Source organism: Strigops habroptila, chromosome 3 (assembly GCF_004027225.2).
Source record: "Strigops habroptila isolate Jane chromosome 3, bStrHab1.2.pri, whole genome shotgun sequence".
Classification (NCBI taxonomy): domain Eukaryota; kingdom Metazoa; phylum Chordata; class Aves; order Psittaciformes; family Psittacidae; genus Strigops; species Strigops habroptila.
Genome location: NC_044279.2, coordinates 83,871,473 through 83,893,300, shown reverse-complemented (window position 1 = coordinate 83,893,300; position 21,828 = coordinate 83,871,473). Strand labels below are relative to the sequence as shown.

The window sequence follows — 21,828 nt, the reverse complement described above, 5'->3', positions numbered from 1 at the left end:
CTGCAGTAGTCTGCCAGCAGGTCCCTTAGAGGAGGCATCCCTGTATTAAGGAACATTCCCTGAGATCTGTGCACTGAAACCCCCTAGAATAAAAGGTTGGTAAATTCTTCTGCAGAAAAGGCAAAATGATAATACCCATTTCCTTTCTGTAGTGTTAAAGTGAAAACAGAATCTCAAGACCCTTCTTCTTCATGGAGATCACTTATTCCAGTCATTAAAGTCAATGTGAGCACGGTAAGTGAAAAGACCCTGATAATGAAAATATTTAGCGGTATATGCTTAAAAATCAGGCTTACCGTTCATTTTTCTTACATTCCTGATGAATTTTTGTTCTTCTTTTAATAAGTTTTTAAATGACACCACCAGCACTCCTCTGACGGAGTCATAAATCCTGACGGAAACATGGTCATGTTCTCTGTTTTGGGAAATGCTTGTGTCTTAGACTTGTAGTGATTTCAAGACTATCACCCAGTAATTAAGCTAGGTAATGGATGTTGCACAATGTGTGGTGTGTTGCTGGGTTTTTGGGAGGTGTTTGTGGTTTGGTTTTAATAGGGATGTTTGGCCACTTTCCTTAAAAGTTGATGTCCCCCCTCCAAAAAAAAAAAAACCCAAACCCAAAACAAAAACCCAAGACAATTGTTATTGAGATGATAGGAGATAGAATATTGAGAGTTTAATGTACAAGGTAGTAATTTTAATTATGCACAAATTAGGGTCAGGACTTTTGTCCATGGTCTTTATTTGCATATTGCTGGTTACACTGCATTATTATAGATAAACAAATACGTATATTTAAAAGAGCAGTGTATAACGAGTATTTGGGTTTTCTTTTGGATTTAGGGTCGCTTGGCATTTGGGAATCATTATCAGCCACAAACACTTTGTATTAACTTTGATGATGCTTTTTTGACATATACCACAAAACCACCTTCGAGCCACCTTGATCAATTTATGCATATTGTGAAAGGAAAATTGGAAAATGTTAGAGTCATGCTGGTTCCAAGTCCAAGATATGTTGGTCTTCAAAATGATGAGTAAGTTTTGGGTGCTTTTGTTTCCATGTTATTTTATTATTTCTTTGAAAAAAAACCAAAGATAAGATTGTTGGTTGTATTTCTGCTAATTTATTTTTCTTAGTGTGTTTAGACAGTTGGCATTTTTAAAACTCTGCGGGTTTTAAATGTCGGATCTTTGAAACTATTTATGGAGAGAAGTACTGGTTTTCTATTTCATTGTAGATTTCGTTTGTTCTACTCTGATTAATCATAGAATCACAGAATGTTTTTGGTTGGAAAGGATTATAGAGGTCATCTAGTCCACCCTCCCTGCAATAAGCAGGGACATCTTCAACTAGATCAGGTTGCTCAGAGCCCCATCCAACCTGACCTTGAATGTTTCCATGGATAGGGCATCCTGCATTCAATTTTTATTCTCCTTCACTCAGGTACCATAGATGCACGGAGGCTTTGACAGCACTAGATTTCTAGGATAAATGCAAGGTTTAAGGTGCTGACTTCTGTAGGGCTGATTCACATATGGTTAGGAAAATATTTAATAAAAAATAAAAAAAAAAAGGCAAAAGCTGTGCCATTTTTGCAGTAGTAGAAATCACGTTCTCTTTTGAAGACAGACTGCTGATCCTTTTACCTCTGTGTATTCTGCATAAGCAGGGTTATGCAACTTTAACAAACTGGTACGAAGTCAAACAAAAGAAAGGATGCTTACATGAAGTGATTTGACACTGGGATTCTTGTCTTACGACCGTTTAACCACCAGGCATTTCTGTGCATACTATATTAACATTTCTGATTGATATGGTGTGAACATAATGGCCAGAATTTTCTGCATTATCTTATTTAATGCTTACAACATTATATATTAAACAGATAATTTGGGCAAAATGTTACATTTCGAAGTCCTTCACAGGTGTTATTTGCTCAACAAAAAATAATCTATCCTTGGACAATTGCATGTATGAGTTCATGTAAAATGATTATACCTATTTTATACCTCCTAAGCAACAATATTCAGAGAATGAATTATGATTTTTGGAAATAAACTGTATGTTATTTGTCTGTGCCTTAATTGGCTCCGTATCAGGCAAATACTGCTGTCTATATATCTTTATATGTTTTCGAAGAACATTCTGTGGATGTTCTTTGAATCTTACTCTTCCAACATGATGACAAAGGAAATTTTCCAACTAATATTGAAAACAAACAAGATTAAAGCAAAATAGGATTAAGACACTCAAACTATTAGCTTTTTCTCCTGCTTCCGCTAAGTATTTTCTTTTTATGCTGTTACCATCCCTGAAGCTCCTGATGGCTGAAGGATAGCATATGTGCAGAAAACATGCCCTAATTTACTGTCTGGATTCCACAAATGACCCAGTTCATTGGAAACGGGGAATGTTTGAATATTTAGAGCATGTCCTTTTATGCTGCTTTGGCTAAAAATTAAGCTGGGTGTCTTAACTTTCAGAAATTTCTGCAGGCAATGCACATATAAAAACCAGCTAAGTGAATTGATGAAATTTGTGGCAGATTGACTAATCAATACAAACATCAAAAACCCGCTTTGAAAACTGTCATATTATATTACAGAAAAACATCTCAACACCTCCGTCACTTTCTGCAAATAAATCCTCCAAAACCCAAGGGAAAAAAAAAAAATTGTGCTAGGAAAAACAGATCAAAGCAGAACAAGCTTGGAGAGCAGTGACGAAGTCAGCAGGCTCAAAGTGGAAGTTTAGGATGGATATTCGGAAATATTTTTTAATGATGAAAATCTCATTATCATTCATGATCATTATCTGATTTGCAAATGGCCTGTGGTGAGGTTTCTAGGGTTCTACCACCTAGATGTACGCTGAGAGAATGGGATGACAAGGACTGAGATTAGCTACCATGTGGTGGTTTGGTGGTGGGGTGTTTTTTGACTCTCCCTCCACTTCCATGAGTGTAAAACCTCATAGCTTTCCTCTAGAAAGTGGAGTATGGCAAAGGTGATGAGGATGACACAGCAGTGGGTGTTTGGCAGAAGGATTCAGCCGTTCTTTCTGTCAGCAATTAAAGCTTTCCTGTAGATACTTCTCTCTTTCATACAGCTAAATGACAGTTTCTGCTAGGCTGTGTAGTTAAGTCCAATTGTTCATCTTTAAGAAGACTTAGTTTAAAAACTCTTTGTGATTCTACTTGAAGATAGTGTTTTAGATTAAAACAATGTTATTAATTATTCTAAGTCAGTATAAGTAAATGCTATTAAAAAGGCAGAAGTAACCAATTGTTAAATCTGCCCTATGCATTCATACTTTAGAGTAGGTTTTATTAAAACAGTAATGTAGCTTCTCCAATGTATTTCTGTAGGCTTAGGTAAATTTGTATATAGTGTTTCAAGATCTATGTACTCTGTGCTGCTAGAGAGGGTAATGCACTTATGTGAAATGGATGTAGCATTCTGTATGTCACAGAATAAAACACACACCAGATAGAGCAGCAGGGACTAAGAAACGTTTGCCATCACAGATGGGCCAGCTCGCGCAGAGGCTGCCTGACCTTCATGGAGGAATGCTGAGTTGCTGAAACAAGATGCAGCCTTTGCCTTGCAGTGTGCCTCAATGGGGGTATAGTCAGACAATGAGAAATGGTTGTGCTGGCCGAAGAAGTTACCGTCAGGCTCCTAAGTTTTGCAGCTGGTTGTGTTGTGAGCTTCACCTCTCTTGCATTACAAAGCAGAGAGGCTTCCTCTGAGCATACTATTGCTGGTATGCTCAGCTTGAGAGGCCAAAGTTAGTAACTCATGCTGTTGTGCCATGGCGTGCTTTTCAGTCCTGCTAACCTGTGCGTGCCTGTTGCGGAGTGTGGGCAGAATAAACTGAGCTCTTCCCATGAACTACAATTTAGATCTCTATAAAAGCTTTCATTCCCACTTCTGTAGCTGAACCGCTAAACAATTTTTTTCACATCTTGCTCCGTTTGCATTTCATTGCATCTCAAGTTTATAAGTTATCTTTTTCTACAAATGAAAAAAAATTTCTACTGAAACAATTTCGGGCAGAAAAAAAAATTGGAAAACTGGAAGTGAATAGAAAGTACTTAATCTTTCACTGCTGTTGTTACTCTCAAAGTAAAATTGATTTCAAGGTTCCTGCTCTGTTGCTTTTCAAGAACTTCTGCCAGTATGTGAGCTCTGCGTCTGCTGTCTCCCATATTTTCCAAGCTTTCCTGCACTTGGAAAGAGCTGTGGTAAAATGGGCAATGTTCTTCTAACAGGTCACACGCTTAGACCTTGTATTTCTGTCACTGGAGTTTTCTTTTTCTGCAAAGAACTGACAACTTACAAAAGTGGAAAAAATGTCTTTCAGTAAAAATAGAACTTTCACATTATGATTATTATTACTATGAACTGTTATAAATTAACGTGCAGTAACACTGTAAGAAGGAGATTGCAATATACAGATATAAAAGTGTTAGGAGAAGTGTTTCGTGTCTTAGTTCTATCACTTAGGTCCTTTTATATTGAGGGAAATGTTGCTGAGGAACAACAGGTTTTGGGTTGGGTTTTTTTTTTTCCTTTTTTTAAGCTAATGGTCTAATTACTGAAGATGTCTTGTCCCTTTGGTTTAGAGTGCTATTTTAGAAAGAAAACAATTAGCAGGCGAAAGAACAATTTAGGACAAGGAGAAAAGAACTCCCGATGGAAAGAAACTTTGAAAGTAAAACTTTCATAGTTGGTTGTGGTTTATAATACCCGAGAAATGTCTTTGTGGAGAGGAACCTGGTATTTTTGTGCTTGAGTTAACTAAATTTTAAAGATACTTTATGTAACAATAATAATAATGTAATGATCAAGTATTTTTTGCACAGCAGGGTAGATATAGCCTGGCAATATGACAGCTGCCTTTTTGATAGGAGACTTGAGATCAGATAGACTTGAATATTCACAGTGTTTGTTTTCAGAAGCTCGTTTAGTCTGAGCTAGCAGATAGACCAGGAATTGCAGTGTGATAGGGAGGGAAGGAGAACAACTGAGTTTATAACCTGCACTTTGAATTTAACTTACAAACAGCTGCATTTGGACAGACTGCAGTGTGTTTCAGGCACTTCTGTCTATTCTGTCCACCCTTCTGGTAGTGGGACAAGACCAGTGCCTGGCAGATAAGGTAAGGGAGCAAGACCTATGTAGATGTATAGAGCTGGTGTCTTGGTCAGGTACCACATACACTGTATCCCCACTGTTGGCTGGCATGATACAGGTAACAGTTTTATTGATGATTCCATTGTTACATATGTACTGCTAAGAAGCTACAAGTGAGCATGAGCTATGTAATCTCTTCCATTATGCTTCATATGTTGGATTTAAAATTACTTGAATTCATAAAGTTTGATCTCAGTGCATTTTTAATCTTTATTTTGCACTCTTTTCCATTTACAGACCACCGAGGCTGATGGGTGAAGGTTTTGTTGTAATGCAGTCCAATGATGTTGATATCTATTATTATATGGATGAACCAGGTACCTTCTGTTGAATACAAAGATAAAATTTTAAGCAATAGGAAGACTACATGTTTATTGTCTGGATTTGCTAGGCAATTTCTTCTGTTTTTTTCAATGCTGAAAAATCTCTATGCTGAAAGAGTTATTGTGATGTTTTGGAGCCAATAAAGGTGTTAGTAAGTTATTTTTTCTGCAAATGAACTAAAATGCCCCTGAAACAAGGAGGGGAGAGTTCATGTGTTTCATATTTAGAAGGTAGTGAAATTTCGAGCTGTGTTCAACTTCTAAACCGTTTCATGTAAAAGGTCTGGGGAATTCCATGGATGAAATAACTGGGTATGTAGAACTAATGTTTTTATCAGTGAGTAGTTTTATATAGATGTAGGTACTCTGTCAGCAATGCCTTCTGCAGGTCTATATGCAACATAGACGCAATTAATCTTGATATGTATTCTTGAAACAAGTTGTGTTTTAAGCTGTAATCATAAATGATGTAGGTTTCCAAAAGTATTTCAAGAGTGGGGATGATTTATAGTTAACACCTACTGGGGGGTTTGGGAAATTTATTTGATGCATCTGTTTCTGAATATTGTGGTGTTTGTCTTTTTCACTTTAAATCCGGTGTGTTATATTACCAATTTATTTTGCTGGAGTTCTTTTGGTTTGCAAAAGCTTTTGCTCTGACTCCACTTAAAGTATTGCCTGAATCTTGAACAAAGGTGACACATTCAATAATGATGCATGCTGGTAGGATAGGTGACGATTTTGGAAACTTGGTTTATAAGTAGGATTCGGAAGTAAATGTGGATGTATGAAAGCTTGCATTGGTAAAAAGCATATTTAAAAGACAAAACTGCTGTGTATGTCAGCATTTCCCTGACATCAGTGAGCAGCGCTTCAGGAAATCACAACAATATTTGGTCTTGGTCTTGTTCTTGCTGTGTTCACTCCCATATTCACTGGGAGTCTGCACTGAATTGTGGCTTGATATTTATATAGTGTAGTGGTCCCAAATAAAACTGACATAAGGACATGTTAATTGTCATGTGCTTAGTAAACATTTTTCATGCTAATTTGGAACAGCTTCCTTTAATAATCTGTTTATTATATTATGTAATATAGGTCTTGTACCAGAGGAGACAGAGGAAAGTAATGATGGAGAATCAAACAACGAAGACAGCAAGTTACAGGATCTGCCACCATGTTGGGGTTTGGACATTGTTTGTGGAAAAGGAACAGACTTCAACTATGGACCTTGGGCTGATAGGCAGAGGTATCACCATGATTTACATCTTTAATTTTAATCTTTAATGTATATTATTACTGAGAAAGCATTCTAAAGTTTCCAGTGTGCAATGGCTCAGACTTCTAGTTTGTGTGGGGCAGACCAGGAAGTCTAGAAGGAGTTTAGGTTTAGTAAATTCATTGTTGCTTATCTTGTTGGCCTTCCAAAGGTAGGATCACTCAGTGAATTTTTGTTATTAAATTAATAAATTATGCTCCTATTTTTTGTGAACAGACTAGTTTTACTATTTATCAAGTGTTAGATACCTAAGCGTTTAACCTTTTATTGGTTACTTAATACTTGACAAGCTTCTATTAGCTCATGGATAGGAATACACTGTATATTGATGAGAAAATTTTTTGGAAGTACGAATCTGGCTACAGAAATAATGAGGGGGAATCTTTTGTCCCTGCTTTAGGAGAATCAAATTCTTGATGCAGTCTCAAAAGTATTTATTATCCAGGTATTTTAGTGACAGGATATTGGGCCAGAGCTCTACTACTCTTCTTCACTTAGGCCTTGATGTTTTGCGCTCGATTATTTGTGGTGGAGACAATAGGATTGTTTAGAGAGTAAAGGACTATTAAGTAGACGTGACATAATCAGTGCTTTCCCTCTTTTCCCCTATTAATTACAGATTTGATACTTCTTTTGGCGTCCATTAATTCTCCTGTGAAAATATTATGATTAACTGTTGCTTAGGAGTGTGAGGATGGCAGACCACGGAGTAGTCATTAGATACGACAGTGTCTTAGAGAGTTTAAGAGAAAATGCCAGTTTCCAGAACAGTCCGTTGCTAGGAACATTAAGTCAGTGAATCGTTAATGATATTTTTAATACTCCCAAGAAAGCTCGCTCTGTGATGGTGTGCTTTTTATAGTTTTAACTGGCTAGGCAGAAGGTGGTTTGTGCCTATGCAGAGTGTGTAGAGTTCATAGATACATACTTGGGAACATTTTCACATTGTGCTGTGGATAGAAGACAGAATTTTGGAAAGTACCAGAATATTTTAGAATCACAGATTTGTAGTTCTGTGGTCTTTTGGTAATCTCAATTCATATAAAAACTTCTACAAATACTGACCTTTAATACATCACGAGGTAAAATCTTGGGTTTCCCCAGGATTTGGACAGTATGTTGTGTGGTGTTTGGGGGGGGAGGTGTGTATGTGGTGGTTTTTGGGTTGTTTTGCTCCTTTTCTTTTTTTTCCTTAACCTTTTAGGCTGCTATAATGGTCTGGTGCTGGGTGCAGGAAACTGCTACCCCCCTTAAAGACTTACTTCCACCTCCTTCAGACCTATATGAGCTATGCTATTTATGCTTCATCACTGTGGCTTTCCTTTCATGTAGTTGCATGTTCAGACACAAGTTTGCAGAAATGTAGGTTTCATGTCACTCTCATTCTGAGGTACTAAAGTGTTGTATTTTGTTTACTGCTGGGCATTAGGTCAATTATTTATGCACAAACCAGAGCATCTGGGGTTGGACTAGATGATCTTCAGAGGTCCCTTCCAACCCTCATAATTCTGTGATTCTGTAACAATTCTGTGATAAACAGATTACTTCCTACTGTGTTTTTGTAGTAGATTTGTAAATCAAAGATTAGGAATAAGAAGAAAGACATAGCTTGTTTGCCATCTGAATTAAAATATGTTTGTTGTGAATCATTTATGGTCTGTCCATTTATGGCTTTCATCCGAAAGTCACTTCTTGTCATGGAAAATTTTGGAGATTTCAGTAATGAGTTGGAAGGCTCCTATGACTTTAAACAAACGTTTTTTCTTATCACATCCAGTGATTGTGTAAAGACTCAGCTAACTGGAAAATAAGTGATTCAAGTAGATGCATAAATATGTAAAAATACACATGTATTTCTTCTGTGAATAAAACCAACTCTCTTGTTTTTGTGTGTTTGGTTTTTTTTCTTCCTCCCCATTAGGGATTGCTTGTGGAAGTTTTTCTTCCCACCAGACTACCAAGTTATGAAAGTCTCAGAAATTGCTCAGCCTGGGAAACCAAGACAGATTCTTGCTTTTGAACTGCGGATGAATATTATTGCAGATGCCACCATCGATTTGCTTTTTACCAAAAATAGGGTAAATAATGAAAACACATCTAGAAAATAATTTGTCTATGTGATTACACTGTGGTTCTTGGTTGTGCATATTTTTACTTGTCTCAGGTGTTTATTACAAAGGTATGGTTTTAAAAGGTAGGTGACTTGTCTTTCAGTCAGAGGCAGAAAGTACACTGATGCAGCAAGCCTAGAAATAATGTTTGGACTGTTTGTCTTTCTTGCAATACAGGAAACTAATGCTGTACATGTAAATGTTGGTGCAGGATCATATTTGGAAATCAATATTCCCATGACAGTAGGTGAAAATGGTGAGTTAATGCTAAGCTTAATTTGTTTTCCTAGTGTTTTTTTCTGAACAGTTATCTTAATGACTATGTGTGTCAATGTCTTATAGTGTTTTCCTTCATGGCTATGAGATGTGTATTCTTACGTAAAAGAACAAAAAGTATTTCCTTATACATTTCATTGCAAGATATTAAAGTATGTACATACTTAAATAGTTAAGTTACCTTCATGTTTTGTTTGGGTTAGGAAACACAAATTCCTTAACTACTAGATAGTGTATCATTTAAACGTGTATCTATTGAAGCAGATGACATTGTCGGCTCAAAGCAGGAAGAATTCTTCAGTAGGATTAGTGTAGTAGTTGAATCATGCTGAGATATGTTATGACAAATAATAGTAGTTAATTTAAACAAAACTAACTCCAAAATCCAAGATGAAGTGGAGATCAATGTAAAGTTATATATATGTTATCTGCATTTACTCATCTTGTTGGCTGGTTTGAAGCCCTTTGCTAAATTGTTTGTTCTCTTGATTCCTTCTGGCATTTTGAGTTTTATTCTGTAACTTAGACCAAGATCTCCAGAAACTGAGCATTTCCAGACCCAGCAAGAAGAATTCTGTCACCTCTGCTATGTGAAGGCAGAATATGTTAAGCTCTTTGTTGACAAACAGTAGATGATAGAACTATTATAGTACTAATCTCTATTATGGTAATTCTTGATTGTTAGTGGAATGCTGAAATCCCTGTTGAGAATTATGTAAGTATTTGTGTAACTCTTATGTCTGAATGACTGTGTTTTATATCTTCTGTGTGCTAGGCTATTCACCTACAATTAAAGGGCAGCTTCTACATGTTGATGCCACAAGCAGTATGCAGTACCGGACTCTCTTAGAAGCTGAAATGCTAGCTGTAAGTTTGCATTAGTAAGCACAAAGCTTCAATCTCTAGAGGATTTTTAATAAAAGAACACATTTATTTGTCTGTGGGGCAGTTCTTTAGATTCTTAAACGATATAGAAATATGCCTTTTGAACGTATTTTGCAAAACCTTACTATGTAAGAAACTGATACATACACACATGACTATACATGTGTGTAACTTTCAGTGACTTAACATAATTTATATGCCAAGTTGTATGTGTTATGAAAGCAGTGGAGGGATTGGAGTACCACTTACAAATCTTGCCTCGTTTATTCCGTAGCCATGTCTTCATATAGGCTTAACTTAATAAATTATTACACTCGCTAGCTGTGCTACAGAATGTGTGTGCATAAGTACTTAAAAATACTTCAGAGTGGTTAAACTAGTTGAGACAGATTTAATACTGCATTATTCTTTTGTTTGCAGTGCTTCACTTCTGCAGTACTGCAATTCTGTAGATTACCTTTCTGTTTTTTATGAGAGTGATGTTTTTAATGTTAAATATGAGCATTATATCAGTGGTTGAAAAATACTATATTCTGAGGGATTTTATCTGTAATGTACTGTAAACAGTGAGACTTTGAATTAAACTTTTAGTTTATAAATTGCATGGTATGTCTACTGCAAAAGATGTATCAGAAGTTCATAATATACCTTTCCAGATAAATTAATACACTAATGCTTGACCTTCAAGCACAGGAAGAGAGAGAGATTAAATTATTAAGGAGCTGGAGAGGCCTTCTGTTCATCCCAGCAGGAAAACAGTTTTAATTATTCAGCAGAGTACATATGTGAAAACTGCTGAGCTTACAGGGTCAAGCATTGTATGCTTTAATTGTAATTCTGATGCTTCAATATCTTGTTCACAGTTTCATATTAATGCCAGCTATCCCCGGATATGGAACATGCCACAGACATGGCAATGCGAACTTGAGGTTTATAAAGCAACCTATCATTTTATCTTTGCTCAGAAAAGCTTCTTTACAGGTAACTACTTTACTAAATTAATTACATATCAAATTAAATATTCTTTCTTTAGAATTTCTTTTCAAATTTTGCAAAGGTGTACAAGGTCAGGTACTCTGATTTCTTGCATTTAGCACAAGTAATTATTTTTAACAACAAAGATTCTGATGTTTTCTGTTGCCTGTGTCTAAGTACATGATATTCGTATATTTGAGTAGAGATACCAAATGATTTAATTTTCTAACATCTAAACTGAATTTGATCTGCAGTTATGTTAAGTGATCTTAAATTTCACATTAATTTATTCCTATCAGATCTATTGACTTGTTTAGTATTTGTCACCTAGGGTGTTGATTTCTCTGAAATCTCTCTCTTTGGCTGACTGATTTTCAGCCACTTAAGTTTTAGGTCATGTCCCTATGGCTGACAGATGATGAGAGAAAGTAATTTGCTCCTTAGGATTTTGGCTGTGAGGAAGAATACGTGTGCACAAGGCAGTATAATGCGATACAGCATCACCAAACTGTTGCTGAAATTTTCAGCTACAGTAATAGAAAGAATATAGCCCCATCAATGTGGCACTGCTTGGGCTAATTAGTCCTGCTGGGAGGAAGGGTTGATTACTGCAGTCATAGTGCCATGCTAATAAAGTTATCCTTCTGATGAGGCCGGAGCCATTATCTGTTTAGTGTTGCAGTACACAGCATAGTCTACCGATCTATTCAAAGCAAACAGGAACTTCTGCAACAACACTGTTTTGCTGAATTAGAATATATTACTAATGTACACATTCAGAGTATCAGAGCGGAAAACCAGAGGAGAGCAGTTGGTAGTCCAATGCTTTTAGGTCAATGTGTAAAATTGCTACTGAACAAAACTAAACATGAAAACTTAATTAAACCTATGGCTTTACAACTGAAAAAGCAGGTGAGAAATAGGATATGGACTCACAGCAAGTGTTTGTGGAGTATCTGCCTGAGAAATGCGTGCTGTGTATTGTTCTCATTTTTCTTTTTCTGTAAAGGAGCAAGTGACTAAGATAGGCAATTTATGAAAAGCCAAAAACTTAAAAGAAGAAATCTCTCACTTGATTGCTACTGACTTGTCTTTTATTACTTTACATGGGTTTAGATTTGATCCAAGACTGGTCCAGCGATAGCGCACCTGATATCTTTTCATTCGTCCCTTATATGTGGAACTTCAAAGTCATGTTTCATCAATTTGAAATGATTTGGGCAGCAAATCAACACAACTGGATTGACTGTTCCACCAAACAGCAAGAGAATGGTGAGAACACTTTTTGATTTGGAAGAAGAGTACAAGCTGCAAAAAATACACTCAAAATGGGAGAGTACAGTAATTATAAAATTTTACTAGAAAAATGTGTATTCAGTGATAAAACATTTTGCTAGTGCAAACTATGTGCATAAACTGTCCTAAAACTGTTTTAAGTTCTAACTTACTTTGTACAAATGCATATGTTTTTTTGGGGGACGGTGCAGTTCTATATCATTTTTTAGCATTCATTTTTCAAGATCCTTTGAGTCTATGATTTACTACAAGCATTTGCAGAGAGCATCCGTGAGGTCTTGACATATATTCAGTAGGCTACGAGAAAACATGAACTTGAGAGTAAATTTTTTAAGTAAGGTTGTAAAAATACCATTTGAACTCCATACAACTAGAAATGTTTGTTTTCTGTTCATTTCAGAATAGGAGATAAGGCCGCTAAATCTAGACAAAACTAAGAGGTACATTTCAGAAAGCCAAACCTTTGATTAAGGTGCACTTTGCTTTATATGTATCTCAGTGGTTTACACCGTAGTAGAATCTTACAATTTCAGCATAGAAAGAGGATGGTGAATTAAAAAATCATAAAGTCGTGTTCTAGTTAAAAATAAGGCTCACTAATTCATCAGAACCCTGAGGAACTTTCAGTGTGGTTTGGTTTTTTTTTTTTGCCTAAAAAACAGTGTGTGAAGCAATGAAGTCAGTCATAAGGTAATAGTCCAGTTGTTTTTATTGTCTGGTTACAATTTCATTGTGCCACGTACGGTGCCTTTCTACAAAGGACAAGCTGTAGGGAGTAAGCACCTTCAGGATAACTTGGTACGATGTACTCTGAATACACAGTAGTTAAAATGGCAATTTCCTTTGTCATGAGTTCTTGAATATATTTTCATTATTTTTACGTGTAAGTTTGATAATTTTTCTAAGAACAAAATAGGGAGTAATTTTTACAGATATTTTGTTTTATTTTTCCTCTTGTCTCAGTTTATCTAGCAGCTTGTGGAGAAACATTGAACATTGTTTTCTCTCTGCCTTTCACGGACTTTGTTCCAACCACATGCAATACTAGATTCTCTTTAAGGGTAAGTTCTTCCCCCCCTTGCCCCTTTTGTCTTAGAAATGCAAGGTAGTTTCCCTGCCTTCTTCAGCAGATTTTGAATAAACTCTTTCCTGAAAGAAAAATTCTCTTTTTCACCTCCAGCTCATAGAATTTTTCTTGAAGTAACCGGAGGTAAATGGTTTCAGTTACTTATATGAAGTATTCAATCATAGGCTGGTTTAATTATATATATACATATATATATATATTACACAAAGACAAATAAAAATATATTTTAAAAATATATGTACACATATGCTTCATACATATGCACACACAGTATGTATATTTACTACATAGACTGTGTATCTGTGTATGTACTTATCACTTGGAAGTCTGTTCCCATTTATTTAGAAAGCGTGAAAATCTAATGTATGTTCAAAGCTAAAAATCAAACACTGGAATGGGTAGCCTGAACCTTTTTGGAAAGCCATCTTCCAGATTTTTAAGAGTTTCTGTAGAATAAGTGGTGATGATAAAGTGTTTGTAACAGATGCAGCTAATTCTTTGAGAGACTCTACCACTTCACTGAAACAGAAGCAATCTGCTGCTACTGAAAATAAAAAAAACTAGTTGATGGTGATGTTGGTAATTTGGTATAATTTGATAGCAAAGAAAGCAATGTTTTCTCTATTGTTTTTTTAATTTTTTTAAAAATATGGTTTAGTTGATTTGTAGGGCAGCCTTGGGCTAGTCACTTAACTTTTGCAGTACGGCTTGAACAACAGAAGAGGCATCAGTAAAAGCCATGCCTCTTTGTTTAACACATTGCTAAGGTGTGTGGGAGCTGTGGTCAGCAATCACATGTCAATATTGAGATTTCTTGCCTACCTTTGGCTGTAAAGTGAAGATGATGGTACATATAAGCATGCAAACAGCATGTGCATTATGCATAAAGTGAATGTAAATGAAACTTTTTGTTACTGATGTTTGATTTTTAGGGAGAAGATGTTGATCTTCATTTGTATCTACCAGATTGTCATCCTAGTAAATATTCCCTTTTTATGTTGGTGAAAGATTGTCAGCCAAATAAAATAAGTCCTGAATCTTGTATTTCTGCTGAATGTCAAAGTGGTCAGAAAACGGGCAAACCCAAATGGAGGAACATTACTCAAGAAGAGTGAGTTTTATTGTGGTGTTTATTAATGTATTTATATTGGCTCTTCATATTTCCTTATTTAGTTTGGATGAAAGCAACCTCCTATGTTTACGAAAGATATTTAATGAAACTATTGTCCTTCAAATAGGTGTTCTGTTTCTTTTTGAAAGGGCTGGATGGGTCGAATGCTGGACAGTCCCGAGTGTTGTGTTTACAATTGACTACTCATGGCACCCAATTTATCCTCAGAAGGCAGATGAACAGTTAAAGCAATCCCGTAAGTGTCACTGCCCTTTTCTTGTTAGCATGTTTCATTTCAGGAACTGTTGTGATTTTGTTGGCTCAAACTGCTTAAATTTGCAGAAATTAATTTTGAACTGAAGTACTATTACATGTCACACGGGACAGTTATAGTCTTTAGAGTGTACCAGGTTTGATTTAAAAACTGTCAACGTCTCATGATGCAGAATTTCAGAACGTGTCCCAGTTCCCTGTGTAAAAAGAGGATACTCTCTGTAGTTGACTTTACCTTGTCCTTAACAAAGTGGATCTCATAAATGGGTTGTTGCATAATATAAAATATCACTTGGTGTATTAAATATGAAGCACAGTATTTTTGGCAGTATCATGTTCCTTAGCCTTTCTAAGCTTTTTTCCTTTGAATGTTGTGATGTTCTCTTATGATTTAAATGTTCAAATACACTATATATTAGATATAACAACATGGCCTTTCCTTTATGGATATGAAACTCTGAGATTTTGTTGTAGTTAGCACTGTTGAAGTGAAGCATGACCATCTGATGCAACTGTTAGACTGGTCAGTCTAACAATAGCTTCTACGTAAGAATTATTGAATATAAATGTCTAAACTTTTCTAAGTATGAAATATTCTGTAAGTATGTAAGTATTTTTTTCAAGTAAGCTTGGAAAAAAGAAGTTATGAAATACTTAAATGCAGAGATAAATGTAAGTTACTTTTTATGCAGAGGGAAGTATGCAGGAAGTTATGGGGTTACATAAAGTCTTTCAGGTTGAGATGCTAAAAGCAGAACCGATGAAGGAGAGGTATTAGAAGAATAATGAGGGCTAATTTGGATGGGCCTCAATCAGCAGGTGTTAGAAGACATGCTGGGTAGTGGTTTTAGGTTTTCAGTTCCGACTATTCAAGTCTAAAAGAACTGAATTTTTAGAGGACGAAGCAGAAAAAGTGAAATTCATCTTGCAGATGTTCATTAAGTGCTCTTGTGAGGCTCTGTCAGCTTATTTCAATTGTGCCTACTTCAAATTTGAAAACATGTGCTAGTAATCGTGGCAATTGAACCTGCTTTTCAAAGTTTTTACATGCACAGGTAATTTCATCTGCATCTTCCTTCAATGAATAATCCAGCACAGTCCAGATCACTTCTAATCTGTGATGCTGATAGAATGTGTTTGTTATAACAGAAACACCTCTATTTTATTTTAAGTCAATTGATGGAACACTTTAAGGCTCTCAGAAGCAAATATGTTGCATTACAAGAAATACAGCTTACAAAAAAGTGGTCATCTCACTGCAGCATTTACCTAATTTATAACACATAATGCAAGCATAGAGCAAGCATTGTAGGCAATAATGAATTAAAGCCTTGAAGGTCTTCTGGCTACACGTGTGTATTCACTGTATTTCTGTATGTGTCAGTTCTTCCAGTTAAACTGGCACCTGAAATCTTACTCCATGTAGAGCATAAATTTTATATGGTTTTCCCATAGAGTTCTTCCCAGCAATCACTTCGCATCACCAAAGCACTTCCTTCTTGTCACCTTTCCTCATTTAAAAAAAGACAAAGTGCTTTCTTCTGTCTAACTCCAAATAAAAAGAAAGGATAGGAAATAAGATTTGAGTTTGCAAACTGTTTTGTGCCTAGAGTAATTGAATTCTTTGAGAGGAAATTTTGGCCCACAGAGCTATTGGTTCAGAATAGGTTTTTAATATAACTTTTGTAATTTTCCTGTTTATTTACTTTTCTTTATTTTGCAATAGCTGTGTGGTTGTGGGAAATCTACTGCACTGAAATGAAAGCATGTCTTTGTTTAACTTGAAGAGCAAGATAAATAAATTGAATGCTTTTTCAGAACTTGAAGGATTGTTTTTCTCTTGCATAATTAACTAAAATTGACTAAAATATTCTGTATTTTCCTGCCGTCCCATTACTAGATATGAGAAACCAGTTCTGTAGCGTAAACTTATGAATATAATTATACAATCCAAATTAGCTGCAAAAAGTTGCATATTTAATACCCATTCCTATTCGAAGAATTTTGTTCATTGGAAGTGTAACTTGTAATCAAAATCTGTTTTCTTCTTTATTTTGCCCCAAAGTGTCAGAAATGGAAGAAACAATGTTATCTGTGCTAAGGCCATCGCAGAAAGCAGCCGAAAGTGTGATTTCATCTCCCACTGCTTCAACCCGCATTCCCCTTGACCCCTCAGAGCTGCCCCCGGATAAGCTCCATGTGGAACTGGAACTCTCCCCAGATTCCCAGATAACTCTATATGGACCCCTGCTCAAAGCCTTTCTGTCCATAAAGGTAGGCACATGAAAAGAACTTACAAAATTTATGGAGGGCCGCATGTAGGGAAAGGGAAATAAGTAATTCCTCAGAATTCATGGATTTAGCTGAAAAGTTCTTATAAGTACTATTGGAATAACTTTGGTTGGTGATGTGGCATAACTGGGGTTAATTCAGATGGCACAGGCTTATGAGGAGGCTTCCAATACATACATATGTAGACCCATATCACCATAATTTTCCTTTCAAGGAAAGTGTTTCTGGACTTCACGTGCAGAAAATTTCTTCTTTGACTTTTGCAGTAGTAAAAAGAAAATAAAGTAATATAAGCTCTGACAATATTAATGGATTTTTTTTTTTTACAACCACTTTTATGCAAATATCTGTCAGAACCTATGCCTTTTGGGCATTTTAAGTTCTGCAGAGTGTTTGGTTTTGTTTGGTTTTGTTTTTGCTTAATTAGATTCTGTAAAATTTCTGGAAACAGGATCGTGGAGGGGAAGGGAGAAGAATATGAGAATAACATAAATTTTAAAAGCTACTTCAGTCAATATTGAAGAAGAGTTTTTCATCCTTTTCTTGATACTAATCTATTATGCTTTAAAATGTTTGTACATATTGCTTAGGTTATGTCCTCTTCCATTGTTGGGTGGCTAAAACCAGTTTAATTTCTTCCTAAGTCCCTCACCCTGCCTTGTTGAGACAAAAGTAGAAGCGACTGAGCATGTTGTTTCTATTTGACTAACAGTCAAATGCTTGGGTTTGGGTTGGGAAATGTGGTTGAGTTTTGGTTGGTTGTTCTGAGTTTTTTTCTTTGATGGGTTTTAGGGGCTTTTTTGTTTGTTTCAAAGGTCTGTTTTGGCCTATGCAGATCTAGGCTAAAGTGATGTTTCTGGAGACTTTCAGTTTGGGTCAGAGAACTAGGAATTTTCTGAGACAGGTGATTAGCGTCAGGACTCATACCGAAACAGTCATTATTATGAATTTATATAAGGTATTGTGTGTAAGCAATGAGTAGCAGAAAATATTAAGTTTCTACAGAGTATAGGGCTTGCAAATATGCTCGTTATTTCTTCATGTTGCCACTAAAGTCAATAGGATTAAGATTAGGTCAGTATTGCACCTGGAAGACTTAATTTCCTCTACTCCAGAGGAAATGTATTCATGTTTGACTAGCTTATTGAGCTCCTCTTTTGGAGACCATGAATTCATGAGATAATTTTGTCTTTCCAAGCACAGCAGCACTTCTTCATTGCACTTTGCCTCTGGAGGTGTATGTAAACAGTGCTGTTAGATCCCTTGGTTCTATGATTTAATTTTTTGAGATGAGGATTTCTCAGATTAAATCTAGCTTTTATCTTCTAAATCTCAAGAGAAAATTTAAGTGAATAGCTCATTTTTTTAAAATGTGCATTTATTGTACTTTTTACTGTTTCTGTGACTGTGTTTTCATCTTTTTGCTCTGCTGTGCTGGCAGCATCGCTAATAGATTTCTAAGGATTTTTTTTTATGCTTGTTTTCCTGATTTGAGGTTGGATAGTTGTTTTCAGCTAATTGTAATTGATCTTTTTAAATACATGAGGGATTGATTCCTGCACTTGCTTTGTTCATGTAGTTTTGTTAAGCCTTTTGTTGTGTAGTTTTTCAGTGTAACACACTGTGTTTCTGACTGACGGGCTTACTGGCTGGGAATGAATGATTTATAGGTCCTTACATCCCCACGAGAAGGTACCAGGAGTTAGTTACTGGAATTCTTAGCACCCTTTGCTGGATCTGCCTTATAAAAAATATTTCAAGGTCTGTATTATAACCTTTTCCCTTTGCTGAAAAGCAGAGCAAATTAGGTTTGCTTAACTTCCGAGGGCTTTTTCATTTGTGCACAAAGCAATGCTTAATTCATATGCATTAACACTAAAAATACTTCCGAGACTCAGTACTAGATGGTATAATTATATGTCCACAGGAGTCATTGTTCCCAGGCCGATAATAAGCCTTCCGTTTCCACAGACCTTTTTCAAGGTCATGAGTACTTGCAGTTGCTTGTTTTTCCTTGTACACTTCCTCTTTGCTTGCTTGTGCTGCAGACTTGTGCTTACAAAAGAGCAAAGAAGATTTGGAAAACAAATAAGGCACAGAAAAAGGAAGGAGCAGAGCAAGAAAATAGATTAGATTCGAATCTGTTTCCATTTAACGTTCTGCCTAGTACTCATTTGTCTGCATCTCACAAATCTCCAGTAGAGCTTGTAGTAGTTGGAACATTTCTGTCAACATGAGAGGCTGAGGAACTGAATTACATTCTAAGAAGGGATGAAGGAGCAGCATTTGTGTCTGTGTTTCTCTTTGGTCAGAAAGGATTTCGGTTCACAGAATGCTTAGTCCCCAGCACTTCCCACATACTGAATTAACAAGAAAAGATGATCTGCATCATTCAGGAAATTCTTCTTGAGAGATGCTCCTTTGGTTTTCGGTTTGTTTTTTTTTCCTAAGAGGGAGAAGAGGTGACAAATTGTCAGAAATGTGTTTCTGATGCACTTAAATCAGGAAGTTGATTTTATTTTTGTCTTTTTTTTTTTTTTTTTTAATAAGCAATGGATTTTCTGTCTCCCAGTAGAATTTGGCAGTTACTTAGGTACTTTGGTCTTGGATAACTGCAGAGGAGTGGTTTAGAAAGCAGGTGAGTTTTAGACCCAAGGGGAGAAATGTTTGTGAACTAATATTTTGTGAGCATGTTTGAGACTTTGAAACCTGCTGATTTCAGAAGGTTGGATGAGAGTAACATCCTGCAGGATGTGTGTTGTCTTATTGCTCTCAAAGTTCTCTATCCTTAAAAGCACAAAATCTGTTTTAAAATGTCAGTAGTAGTACTTCAGAACAGTTATTGGTATTGCATGCACCTAGAATACCAGTACTTTGAGAACTAATGAAGGGCTCACTTAAGGTAACATTTTTTCATTAATATAAGTATGTATAATAGGTATGTATTTCAAAAATGTAAGTATGTATGTTTCTTCAGTTATAGGTTATAGCTATACTGCTTATTTTAGGGAGGACTAACATAGAAAAAGGTTGGATTTGTATTTCATTACATTGCCTATATGTTTTTACTTTGTTTTCCATATGGTCATAATGGTTCTTTTTCTTAGGAAAATTATTTCGGAGAAGATGACATGTACACTGACTTTGAAGAAGTTATTTCAAGCCCTGTTTTGTCACTGTCAACATCTTCCAGCTCTGGATGGACAGCCGTTGGAGTTGAGAATGACAAAAAAGAAAATGAAAGTTCAGTCAAGCCAGTTCACCCGCTTACTTTACGCCCATGGGATATCACTGTGCTTGTGAATTTGTACAAAGTACATGGGCGACTACCAGTGGTAAGTACTTTAGAATATTAAAATACTTTCCTTCATGTATTTTTTTTCCCCTAGTTTTATAATCCAGAGTTAAATTTGACTCCCTGGAACATGAAGTTAGGGTCGTGCCTACCAAAGTGTGTGCATACTTTCTACTAAAACTGTGGCTATCTTAATCAATTTGAGATATAATTTATTTTGCTTTTCTGGGAGGCAGAATGGATAATTTTTAACATGCTTTTTGTTCAGTGAACTTGATTGGTATGATGTTTTTGATGGACCATTATGATTTCTCTGCTAACTAGCAAGACTGTCTTGTAATAGTGCATTCTGCTCTGTGCAGCTGCATTCGGAGGGATCCGTGGGAGTAAGAACCCGGATAAAAAAGTTGGGTTTGCTCAAATGGGTTAGAGTTACTGGTTGTGAAATTGTTGAAAGGCTTTTGAAGTTGCATATGCTTCTTTTGAAGTCTCCACTTGGACGTGAATTAGTATGCTTCCTGCTCACAGGTTTGCTTCTAATCTTAAAATTTCAACCATGTCATGAGTTTTAGTTTCTGAAAAAGATGTGTTTAATTTTGATTTTAGCATTGCAGTCCAGATGGTCCTGAGTGCCCTACAGCTTTCTTGGAAAGGTTGTGTTTTGAGATGAAGAAAGGATTTAGGGAAACAATGCTTCAACTTGTACTATCTCCAGTGAATTTGTTTCTGAATGACAACTATCAGGTAGTAAGTTGGTTTTACATGTTTGAGTGTGTGTGTCTGTGTTGTGGAAGTTGAGATGATCTTAAAATTGAATTTGTTTTTGTTTATGCGCATATCAGTTGCATTAAAAGCAGTGATACTTACTGTGCCTTACAGATTATATTGTTTTTAATTGCTGTGTCCTGAAACACATTGCTGCTGATGGCCTGTATGAAATTATTTTTATCTTATGCACATTACAGTGTTTGAAAACTGGAGTTTTGTATATTGACGAAGATGTATGTCACCCTATTTTTTTTTACTCTTATGTCAGTAAGCTAATGAAAGATTTGGTTCATGCTTGTTTAGTCTTTCCAAATTTGGATCCAATGTGTCACAAGCACAGAAGGGCCTTAAGTATAACCACTGACTGTAGACTGACTAGCAAATAAAGGAGTCAGAAGAAACAATGAATTTTCTTGATGGCAAAAAGTTATATGACAGAGATTAGAAACAGTTTCATCACAGAGAGGGTGATCAGGTATTAGAACAGGCTGCGCAGGGAAGTGGTGAAGTCACCATCCATGGAAGTGTTCACAAACCGTGTAGAGAGGCCCTTAGTGACATAGTTTAGTGGTGGACTTGGCAATGCTGGGGAACGGTAGGACTTGATGATCTTAAAGGTCTTTTCCAACCTGATTGATTCTATGATCTTAAGAAG

General features: G+C 36.0%; 1 protein-coding gene across 24 annotated transcripts in view; it reads left to right on the top strand.

Moving 5' to 3' along the window:
• KIAA1109 (KIAA1109 ortholog) overlaps positions 1-21,828 on the top strand; it is a 115,357-nt gene that overhangs the window by 18,594 nt on the left and 74,935 nt on the right. For 16 of the 24 annotated variants that reach the window (XM_030480749.1, XM_030480756.1, XM_030480757.1 and 13 more), the window contains 15 exons: positions 153-234; positions 844-1,037; positions 5,440-5,519; positions 6,624-6,774; positions 8,726-8,882; positions 9,093-9,171; positions 9,967-10,058; positions 10,940-11,057; positions 12,168-12,323; positions 13,311-13,408; positions 14,367-14,545; positions 14,695-14,801; positions 16,884-17,092; positions 20,218-20,445; positions 21,012-21,152. In XM_030480749.1, coding sequence (XP_030336609.1) covers positions 153-234; positions 844-1,037; positions 5,440-5,519; positions 6,624-6,774; positions 8,726-8,882; positions 9,093-9,171; positions 9,967-10,058; positions 10,940-11,057; positions 12,168-12,323; positions 13,311-13,408; positions 14,367-14,545; positions 14,695-14,801; positions 16,884-17,092; positions 20,218-20,445; positions 21,012-21,152 — 2,071 coding nt within the window. The other 8 variants (XM_030480754.1, XM_030480750.1, XM_030480768.1 and 5 more) reach the window with 6 other exon arrangements.